The 12,504-nt window shown below is 35.1% G+C and overlaps 1 protein-coding gene across 1 annotated transcript in view; it reads right to left on the bottom strand.

Annotated features, from left to right (window-relative positions):
* Nucleotides 1-4,229: 4,229 nt before the first annotated feature.
* Nucleotides 4,230-12,504, bottom strand: part of LOC124364124 — a 16,871-nt gene continuing 8,596 nt past the window's right edge. The window contains exon 2 of the mRNA XM_046819333.1: nucleotides 4,230-4,767. Within this exon, the coding sequence (XP_046675289.1) occupies nucleotides 4,423-4,767 (345 nt within the window). The 3' untranslated portion in view covers nucleotides 4,230-4,422. The remainder of the gene's footprint in view (nucleotides 4,768-12,504) is intronic.

Below are 12,504 nucleotides of genomic sequence, written 5' to 3'. Positions count from 1 at the left end.
CAATCATAGACATATTTGATTCTAAATTGTTTTAATGCTGTAAACAAAGAGAGGAAGCTTATTTAAATAGGTTTTAATTGTGGTTGGGTATTTATGGTTTTTACAATGTTTATATCTAGAGCCTTAATAATTTTTAGGAGTTTTCAATGTTATCCCCCCCCTTTTTGGATCTGGATTATCCATACTTATGGGAGTGTAAAACATTATGTTTTAAATTATCTGTCTTCAATTTTCTTTTACTAGGGTTTCCTTTTAACCCTTTTTAATGCCCGGACGTGCGCCGCGAGCGAGCGTCGTCCACTGTTTATTCGAGAAATTGCGACGTTGCGCCGCGAGCGGCGCACGTCATTAGGTTTTACGAAAAAATGCCGACAGTGCGTGGGGGGCCTCGCTCCGGTATTTTCCGGTGTTTTGTTATATTGTAGTTTTAATTATTTGACTAAATGCCACTAAAACTTTGCATACTGTATCTATGACACTACTACATATTGATACAAACTTCAACATGTGAATGACCGTTATCAGCTGTTTTCAACCTTCATTTAACGTCCAAATCAATTCAATGAGCGTCTGGTTTCTGTGTGGTATTACGTTGTTGCTAGGTTATGTTTTATAATGGGAATTATTCGTGACTTTTCTTTTGTTTATTTCAGTTTGCTTATATTTATTATTTGTTTTGTGATTATTGTAAATAAAGATTTTGACCATGAGTAAAAGTGGGGGATTCATACTTATGTGCTTCGGCAAACAACAAGTGGTTAAAAAAATTTTACATTATGTAACCCTATATTGTAATAATAATTAATTTGAATTTTATGTTAAAACTACTTTCTTTTAATGTATTTACAACAAACAATTTTATTCATTGGGCCTAAACAACAACGAGTAAAATAAATGTGATTTTGAATGAAATGAAAAACTGAATCAAAATAATGTGCTTACTGAATTTTACTGTAACAATGTGGACTTTTACAAGGTTGTTCAATAATAACAGCTGTAACATCACTATTTTTCCAAGGCAAGATTCTTTCAAAATTTGGGTGTGTGTGTGTGTTAACAATTTAAATATAGTACCAATTAGCCAGTAACTACTTTTTAGTTAAGGGCTAATAATAAAGGTACACTTTATATGTTCATCAAACTTAATTTTTTTTATAAAGTTTTTTGTTTTTTATATTTATTTGTTTTTTTACAAATATAAATTATATAAATTTGTAAAAAATTTTTAAATACTCATTTGGTTTCAAAACATCTTCACAATTATGACATAAATAAACAACACCTCAAATGGATAATTTCCTTCAATAAATAAAAAAGTTTATACATTTTATTAAAAATATGGTTGTCAAATTGATGGAAAAAAAGGGCCTGGCATTTTTGCCATCGTGACTACACAACGTGCATTGTCTTCATGGAACAGCACTTTCTTCTTCGTCAAATGCAACCGTTTTTTCTTCAAATCAACGTCTAATCTGTCCAAAAGATCTGATATAATATTCCCCAGTGATAGTTTTACCCCCTGTAAGGTAATCAATGTCGAATGGACGCACCCTGTGACAGCCCAAGAACTGTGGCCATGACCTTGGTTTGAACTGAACAAGAGGTGTTTTGGGGCTATGTACGTCCCATACTTACAAAAACGCGCACCAAAAAACTTTGTCTAGATTATGGACTGGAACATCCTCTAAATCACTCCTTTTATAAGTATAATCACGGACGGTATGCGCTTATGGTCAAGGTTATGGAACATTCGCATGCAGCACCCCATCTTGGTGTGCCATCTCGTGGGGAGAGTTTTTTTATGTCAAAATATTTGTAAAAATGTTATGTACCACATTCAGTTGACATACCTTTACAGCATGAGCCAACTCACGCACTTTTCAGTTCTCCGATCGTTCAATTATTCAATTCCGTGGATTTTTATCAGACAATCTCTGGTGTGATCACTTCCTTTTAAGGTGTGTGCTGGAACGGTTCGGCAATCACTAGTGCAGGACCCACGAACAAGAACTCTGTAAAACCTACTTCTTAACCATATTGAAATTGAAACTTCCTGAGTCGCCATAGTATTTATTAACTGTCTTTCCTTAGTGTCAGTGGATTGGACTTTGTCCACCCTAAAAAGAAATGCTTAATCAGCGCATTGATAAATTTACTTTTGATTGTCTGATTTGAACGGCTTTCAAACACCAACTGCACAATGCAACTTGGCTCAAAATTAGAAGGTTGTCCAATGATAGATTACAGTTGCATTTAAAGTAACTGCGGCAGGGTTAAGTGCATGGCAGTAGGCCGAACCAAGGGAAAAAAAAATTGTGCAGGAAATTCAAAAAGTCAGAGACTTATCAAACCGCTCTCTGTAAAACTAAAAATATTATATCATTATATTCTCTAATAGGTTTTATTAATTTTGGTTTAAATATTTCATAATAAAAATTGTTTATTCACACACCTACTTATGTTTGTGCATGCACACACAAAAATTAAGAGCAACCTCCGAAAATAAAACATTTTCCATTTACAAAACGGGATTAGTTCGAATATATCTTATTAGTTTATTCTCTACACTTTACACAGTAAAATTCATTAAAGGCTAAAATCAAAGGTTTTAAATTATTATAACAATAATTAATTACAGAAAACCCAATAGTTAAGACAGAAACAATAGAAGTACTAAGTTAACTGACCACCTGACCGAATCAAGTCTTAATTTAAATAACATTTCACAGTTTTACAATCAGAATTTTATATTTTTTTGAAAACGTTGCGAAACAAAAGAACGCTTTTCCTTGCAAATTTTTATTGTATCCATAAAAAAGTACTTTAGGATTGAAGGGGGACATTATTAAAATAATCCTACACGTCTAAAATAATTGAAGAAAGTGATTAAAGGACTGAAATTTTGCTTGATGAAACTAACGCAAAAGATAATTTGGATTGATTCATTTAAACAGATTTCTAAGTTTTTCTAAATCAGGAAAACATGCCATGAACAGAAAATGGTTACATCTAGTAAACTACAGAGACTAATAGCACAAATGTATGAGAAGAAATCAATCTAAAAACTAGATATAATAAATTCAAAAAAATCCTTCTTTTGAGTTAATGTGTACTTTTCTTCCTATTTGTAACAATTACAAACTGTCATAATTGGAAGAAAACAATATTTTTAATTACTTGTTAAATACCTAATTTTCTTCAACAATTTTGAATCGCTCCTGTAATTTTAAACCGACCTTAAAACTGAAATTTTGTTATATAATACGTGGAAGTGAAGACTTTTTAGCCTTGAAGTTTCCTTGTGATAAAAACATTTTTATTATTATTTCTACTATTAAAAAAAAAAATGAAAAATATATAAATGTAAAAATTAACTGTAATACAAATTTTAATTGTCTCTTAGTAAGTAATTATCGCACCGTAACGTTAATGCATTGGTGCAAGAATATTATAGAAACCACAGGTAAAAGTTAGTTAATTTACGAGAATTTAAAACATAAGATGTACTTCCATGAGGGTTATACTTTCAAATGTGTTGTATGAGAAAATATGTCATACAATAAATGAAAATGGCATGAGTTAATTGCTGGTGACACGTTCACATTCTGTGTAGACTTCATGCTCCATGCATCATCACATGGCAAATTCTCCCATCGATTGGAGAGCTAATGCTAAATAAAATGGCAAGAAATTATCAAATTCCAGTAGGAAAATCTCAAAGAGTATTGTGGATTTAAAATAAAAACAGCTATAAAAAACTCCAACATTGTTTAAACACATAAATTAATCAATGAAAATATATGACATACACTAATCACTAAATTATTACGATATTTATTGTTCATGTAGTAGAAGTCGAGGATGGAAATGATATGATGCTAACCTTTTTCAAACTCGTTAACATTTAAGAGAAAAATCTGTATGGAAATTTGTTATTAATCAAAACTGAAATAAATTATGAGTATTAATGCAGAATGTGGTATTTGTGAAATACACTGTACACAAGAATTAAAACAATTACAAGTAAACAATAAACTACAGTACTGTTACAGTACCCTTAACCATAAATATCTTACACACAATCACTGGTGCCCACGTAAGGAACAACTTTGGGTATTATATATCCGTTTGCTATCCTGTTGAAACATTATTTATTAGTTATCATTGTGTACTTTGATGGAAAAAAATAAACAAAAATATATTGTTTTTCTGTTAGAAGAACTGATCAAACGTAATAAGAAACAACACACATGAGATTTTGGAAAGGAACTAGGATACACAGCTTTTGATTGATTAAAGTACTATTTAAAAAAACTGATTTTTTAAAAACTACAACAGAAAAGTTCAACAAATTTTTCTTGTTTCGCCCTCACTAAACACTACGCAACGTTCAAACTTAAACGATAATTACAGGGACACTACTCATCGTATGAGGCAGGTGACGCAGAGGCGCGACGGGTCGATGCAGTCGTCGTGACAGAAGGCGCCGCATTTCTTGCAGGCGATCATCGCCTTGAGGCTGCAGTGACAGTCGGCGGAGCGGAGGCTGTGTTTGTTGGGGTAGCAGCCGGGGGTGGGTGAGTCACCCCCACCACCCCGCTGGGATCCGGGGGCCACCACTCCACCCTCCCCACGCTCGCAGGCCGCCCCCGCCCTCCCACACCACCCAGATTCTCGTTGTTGGAAGGCGGGGGCACTGTTGGACCTCCGCACCTGAGCGCCTGTCCTCTGGACTAACACGTAGTGCCCCATCTGACTTTCTGCCACCTGCATCAAATTAGTTACTAGATTTTCATGAAAACTGATCCAAAAAAAGTAATACAAGTTTTTGTGATATTTTAAAATTTTTTTAAAGATATATCTGTATTATTTGTTTTCATTGTAGACTGTCTTCAAAGAATTTATTTACACTATAATATGTTTTTTTGATAAAGTGTTTCTTTTAATATTTTTGTAAATGTAAATAAGGGAAGTTTGTTATATAAATGTGGAGTATTATTATATAATTTTAAACATGGATAAAGAGGACTAGTTTCAAGTTTTTTTTTTTTAGTTTATGTACCGGATATTGAAACAAATTACAATTTCTTGTGTGATATCTATGATTAAATTTGTTTTATTCAAATTGATTCAGGATTCTTATGTACTAATTTAAGCATTTCAAAAATATATATACATGGCAAAGTAAGGATGTTAAATTTTTTAAATAACGGTAAAACATTCTTTGGCGATTCCCGTACAAATTTTTTTACTTTTTCAAAATCCCTAGCAAAATAAAATTTCTGATACAATTTTAAAATTTTGTTCACAAATCTTTAAATTTGTGATTACTTAACTAAAAAACAATTTAGCATACGATAAGGAACTAGAAGTACAAGATTTTAAGAAACATAATATACAGGTAGTCTAGCAACCCAGATTCCAAAAATTAGAAGACAAGTTACAAACAGCTGTTAAACTTCTGTTACAAAGACATTTTTACAGAAAAAAGGTGCCAAAAACCTGATTTCATAACAAAACAGGCTACAATACTGTATCAAGGATGATCATGTTGTCAAATTTCCTATTTATTGTCCCTATCAGCCTATGATTCATCTTTGTGTATAAATCAACAGACCTATTTAATTAAAACATTCTTTCAGATAGAATGAACACCTCTAATATAACTAAATGGAACTGGAATCATTAACCTGTTCATGATATTAGAAAATTTACCTGGATTTTATAAAAATAGGAGTACATAGCATATCAAGTAAACATCAATAAATATTGCTAATATTACAACTGATAATATTACATTATTAGTACTATTACTTGAATGGGCATTCTGCATAAGCAAAGAATGTAGCACTTAAATGTGCACAAAAACATAAATGAATGATAATGGAATGATAAACAATCAAAAACGTGGTCACATCCCAGATCAGTCAAAGATTTCTGTAGTATACATTCCATGTTTATATAAGGAGATGGACAAACCAAGTATTTTCAACTTTCAACCAATTTCCATCAAATCCTCATTTTCTAAAATTCTTGAAATCACTATATATTACCTTTTTTAGAGAAGTTCTGATTTTTTAAAGATACATTTGAAGAAGAATTTGGCTTTGGATACACAAGTAAAATTGTATTTGCAGCTAGTGCTATTAAAACCTGGATGATGATAAAAATATGTTTGCCATTCTAATGGATCACACAACAGAAATGGATAGGGTGACACATTACACATTCTTGGACTGTGGAATACAAATCAAATGGATAAAATTGCTGAAGTATTTATATGAAAACATACAACAATATAAAGAAATGACACATCTGAAAAAATCGATACAATGAAGACCAGAGCAACTTTAAAGTTAAGGTTCTTAAGATCTGTGACACTTGGGTCTTAAAAATGGGTCAAAAACTGCATTGATAACATTTGGAGACATTTTTTCAATAATAGAATTAAAATTAACACTAATTTAAGACCGAGTTTCTGGGTAGCATCGCTTTCTCAGTTTTTGATAACTTGATTATGTTGGTTACAATAATCTATATATGTTATTTCATATTAGAGCAGGTATAGAAATTCAGTTGAAAATTGAAATGCCAATTAATTATCTTTTTAACAGTAAAATCTCCACATAAATTGTGCTATTTTTAAAGTTGTGATATGCTGCCTCATTACTTATGCTTAGCTGGAAAATTATTCTGAAATAGTTGAAAATTGTAATTTATTCATTGTAAATCAAATGTTTCCTATCGTAAATATTGACTAAAAACATGCATATTCTGGTTGAATTGTTTATTTGTTTATGCTGACTGTATACTGACACGACAACTACTCTACTGTATGTCTACAATTACTATTTTTGTCCAAGGAGATATTATTTTTTTCCCATCTAAGAGGTGGCCTACTGACAAGTACTGAAGCCTCAAAGAGATTTTTGTGCTCCCTCCGGAAGTGTACAAAAAGTTTATAAGTTTTTCAGGAAGTCTAAAGTTTACAATCTCTACATAAAATACAACAGATCAGGTCTTCCTGAAAAATTCACCATCCTTAATCCAAAATGCCAAAGATGACCCAATGCACCCTTACTAATGCACTAATACAGGACACATTTTTCTGACCTACGTTTTCATTCAATTTCCGATCTTGTCTCTTACTGTAAACGTCTAATTCACCATGATCAAAATGACAGAACCGTCAACACTGGTCACCCCAGTAAAATAGTCCTTGTACACCTAAAAATGCTATGAGAATCATACTTGACGGATGTTGTGCATAAAACCCTTGCTTATTCAACAAAAATCAAAGGTTAAAACAATGTAACATCTGTATCTGTGTTAACTTTCCCAGCATTGCCTTGCATATGAAATGACGCCTTTTGCAGTGAAATCATTGTAGAGTGCTATTTACTGTACGAATTTAAGATGTTCAACACAATTGATCAACCCGCCAAATGTGAAATACGATCAGTTATCTGATTTCTGACAGCAAGAAATGTTCCAACAGTAGATATTCATAGACATGTAAGTGAAGTGTACGGCCCTAATGGGATGAGTGACTGCAACGTGCGAAAGTGGATGAGAGCTTTTAAAGTTGGATGGGAAAATATTCATGATGATCTGGCCGGCCATTAGTGATTGTAAAAGGAAAGAATTTGTATCAAATTTTGTGTAAAAAATTAAATAGAGTGTGGGAAATGTTAACAAAGGCATACGGTGAGTCCTGCTATGAGTAAAACAAGGGTTTATGAGTGGTTTTAAAGGCAGCCATGAAGATATTGAAGATGACAAACACTCAATCACATCACCGATGAAAATATGAAAGAAGTGGAAGAAGTGGGTATGAATGATCGCCATATTACGATCAGAGAAGCATTGATGATTTTGGCATATCAGTTGGCTAATGCCATAACTTTGAAGACTGTATACAAGTGGTATGACTGATTTAAAAGTGGAAATGAATCAGTTGAAGACAAGCAGAGTTCAGGACGTCCATTAACCTCAAAAACAGATGACAATGTGCTAAAAGAAGAAACAATGCTTTGTTCAAACAGAATGACTATTTCAGACCTATCGGAAGATCTTAACATCTCGTAGTGTTCTGTTCAAAGCATTTTAACCAATAATTTGTAAATAAGACTACTGATTGCAAACTTTGTTCCCAGACTTTTGAGTGATGAACAGAGTAGAAGGATCGTCTTCACACAGATCCGGACTTCATAGCCAAAAACTGTAACTGGAGATGGAAGTTGAGCCTATGGATATGGTCGTGAGACCAAAATGCAAGAGTTCCCAATGGAAAACCAGTGCATCTCCTCACCCTAAAAAAGCATGTCAGTCAAAATCGAACCTCAAGGTCATGCTCATTGTTTTTTTTGATAGTGAAAGCATAGTGCAATCAGAATTCATTCTAAGGGGAACAATGGTGAATTCTGAATTTTATGAGTGCACTGTGACATTTTCGAATGCACCATGTCACACCTTGCTTCTCATTTGCAAGTTTATGGCCTAAAAAGTGTTTCCGTCTATCCACATCCACCATACTCACAAGATTTATTTTAAGAATAAAATGTATTTATTTACATGAAAAGTACTCTGGTATTATTAGGTAATGTAACTGATGCATTGAATATAACAGCCCTGTACTGATGTAATACTAACTATTAATATTGCATGTATAATTCTTTACGTAATACTATAATTCCAGAATAAAATTGCAGCATTACAAATAATTGAATAATTGAATTACGCATAATATCTATCGCCAAAACGTGTTATTGTCATACTTTGTGTTAGAAAAGCAGTATACGAGGTCTGTCCAAAAAGTATCCGACCGCCGACCAGTAGGCAGCCGCGGCGTAACCGACCGGCTCAAACCGGTTATTGGAGGGGAGGGGCGAGCCTACTCCTTCCCATATTAGGCATTGAATACGATCCGGTCACTCAGTGAGTCACAGCGCTCTGTTTCGTGCAGTATTGCCGTGTGTGTGCGTCGCATTTCAATATGACTGAACGTGTTGAGCAGCGCATTTGCATTAAATTTTGCCAAAAACTTGCCCATTCAGCATCAGAGACGATTACTATTGATACGGAAAGTTTATGGTGACGTGTCTATGGGCAAGTAAAAGAGTGGTTTAGGCGGTTTAAAAATGGCCGTATATCAGTGGAGAGTGATGACCGATCTGGCAGGCCTTCAACGGCCAGAAACGCTGAAAATGTTGAACGTGTTCGTGCAGCAATTAATGAAAACCGTCGATTGACTGTCCGAGAGCTGGAAGAAGATTTAGGAATACCAAAATCGTCAGTTTGTAACATTTTACACAAAGATTTAAAAATGAACTGTGTTTCGGCAAAATTTGTTCCTTGGCTGCTGACAGAAGACCAAAAGAACTGTCGACTTGAAATCGCACAGGACAATCTGGATTTGATAAAAAGTGACCCAGGGCTATTTAAAAAAGTTATTACTGGTGATGAGTCATGGGTTTATGGCTACGACCCTAAAACTAAGGCTCAATCTTCACAGTGGAAAACTCGTGAAGAGCAACGGCCGAAAAAAGCAAGACAATGCTGACAGTTTTTTTTAACCAGGACGGCGTTCATCACGAATATGCTCCAAGAGGCCAGACAGTGAATAAGGAACATTATCTTGAGGTCCTAAGGCGGCTACGAGATGCAGTGCGAAGGAAACTACCTGAAGTGTGGTCTAGCCGTGACTGGGTCCTGCACCACGACAACGCGCCAGCTCATTCCTCAAATCTTATTCAGCGTTTTTTTGGTAAAACACGACATCAACCAGCTACGACAGGCTCCCTACAGTCCTGACATAGCTCCTTGTCCTTGTGACTTCTGGTTATTTCCGAAATTAAAAATTCCTTTGAAAGGAAAAAGATTTGACGATGTTGAACAAATAAAACAAAATGCGACAAAGGACCTGTTAGCCATTCCGCAAAATGAATTTAAGGAGTGTTTCCGGAAGTGGGAGGCGCGTTGGAATAACGTAGTGGCTTGTGGAGGGGAGTACTTTGAAGGGGACCAGATTGCCGTTGCCCAGCCGAGTAACTCAGTTCATGCCAGACGTCAAGGTCGGATACTTTTTGGACACACCTTGTATAGGTAACCTAACTAATAAATTACTACTTTCAGTTTATATTTTTAATTCTACGTATGTTTATCACCACAAATCTGTTGTGTTTAATCGCTGAAGAAAGTGGATAACAATACGTAATTATTTGTTGGCAAAGCGTGTTTTTGTTGTACTTTTAATCTATAAAAAGTATAGATTAACTAAATCAATCTGTGCGAGAGAGACAGAGGGAGAAGATTCGTTCATACTACTAGGCCACAATACAAAAATTTTTAGTCTTTAACCGGCAGGATGGAAGAAAGTTATAAAGTTGGCATCTCCCACATGTGGTTTACTCACCAGATTTGTATTACATTCGAATAGTTCTAGTGCTCACCCCTCCTTTACCCTATGTACTCGTAGGCAGTATTTATAATTTGTCCTTGAAGCTCTACTGGCCGCCCCCATTTTATCGGAAGCACGGATTAATTTTTGCCGTAATGTTACCTCAGCTCATATGTCCAGCTGTACTGGCCACTTAACATAGCAGTTATTTTGTAATATTTTCTTTGTTTTATAATGAATGGTGAGTTCTGAAACTTATCGAGCAGCTTTATTTTAAAGTAATTTTTAAGTAAAGCAGTAAATTTTAAATTAGCCTATAATTCCTCTCTAAAGATTTACTGTGCAAACAAGACGAATGACGCGTAGTGGGCCAATATACTGAAGCGATAGAAACCTAGAATATTTTACTAAAAAGTGTTAACTACTGGCATATTAGCAAAAACAATTCATAAGAGTTGTTAAAATCCATAACTAAAATCCCAATAAAGAGGGAAAGCGGTTTCATAAATTGAGTTCAGTGAAATATTCCCCAAAACAGTAGTGGCAAACTAAATAAGAAAACTGGAGATATGCTAATGTCCGCTCTAGTGCAGAAAAGTACATGACGTAACAATATCGCCGGCTGGTCCTTAACGCTTTTCTACTTTACCTGCCCTTAACACTTTTCTACTCCACATGCTATATACCAACATGTAGTCCTTAGCACTATTCTACTTTAGCTGTGATATACCAACAGCTGGTCCTTAATGCTGTTCTATTTTACCTGCGATGTAGCAACAGCTAGTCCTTAACGCTGTTTTTACTTTACCTGTGATATACCAACAGCTGGTCCTTAACACTGCCTAGTTAGCCTGCGATATACCAACATGCAGTCCTTAGCACTATTCTACTTTAGCTGCGATATACCAACAGCTGGTCCTTAATGCTGTTCTATTTTACCTGCGATGTAGCAACAGCTGGTCCTTAACACTGTTTTACTTTACCTGCAATATACAAACAGCTGGTCCTTGACACTGCTCTAGTTAACCTGCGATATATCGAAGGCTAGTCCTCGCTCTACTACTTTACCTGTGATATACCGACAGCTGGTCCTTAACACTGTTCTACTTTACCTGCTATATACCGACAGCTAGTCCTTAATGCTGTCCTAGTTAGCCTGCGATATACCAACATTTAGTCCTTAGCACTATTCTACTTTACATGCGATATACCGGCAACTGGTCCTTAACGCTTTTCTTCTTTACCTGCGATATACCGACAGGTAGTCCATAATTCTGTCCTAGTTAGCCTGCCATATACCAACATGTAGTCCTTAGCACTATTCTACTTTACATGTGATATACTAACAGCTGGTCCTTAACACTGTTCTACTTTACCTGCTATATACCGACAGCTAGTCCTTAATGCTGTCCTAGTTAGCCTGCGATATACCAACATTTAGTCCTTAGCACTATTCTACTTTACCTGCGATATACCAACAACTGGTCCTTGACACTGTTCTAGTTAATCTACGATATATCGAAAGCTGGTCCCTAACGCTCTACTACTTTACCTGCGATATACCGACAGCTGGTCCTTAAAACTGTTCTACGTTACCTACGATATACCAACAGCTGCTCCTTGACACTGTTCTAGTTAACCTATGATATATCGAAAGCTAGTCCTTAACGCTCTACTATTTTACCTGCGATATACCAACATGCAGTCCTTAGTACTATTGTACTTTACATGTGATAAACTAACAACTGGTCCTTAACACTGTTCTACTTTACCTGCGATATACCAACAACTGGTCCTTGACACTGCTCTAGTTAACCTGCGATATATCGAAGGCTAGTCGTTGCTCTAGTACTTTACCTGTGATATACCGACAGCTGGTCCTTAACACTGTTCTACTTTACCTGCTATATACTGACAGCTAGTCCTTAATGCTGTCCTAATTAGTCTGCTGCGATATACCAACATGTAGTCCTTAGCACTATTCTACTTTAGCTGCGATATAAAAACAGCTGGTCCTTAACACTGTTCTACTTTACCTGCGATATAACAATTGCTGATCCTTGACACTGTTCTAGTTAACCTGCGATATATCGAAAGCTGGTCCT

This window comes from Homalodisca vitripennis, chromosome 6 (assembly GCF_021130785.1).
Source record: "Homalodisca vitripennis isolate AUS2020 chromosome 6, UT_GWSS_2.1, whole genome shotgun sequence".
NCBI classification, from domain to species: Eukaryota; Metazoa; Arthropoda; class Insecta; order Hemiptera; family Cicadellidae; genus Homalodisca; species Homalodisca vitripennis.
The sequence above is the reverse complement of the archived record's forward strand: the minus strand, read 5'-3'. Positions and strand labels throughout refer to the sequence as shown.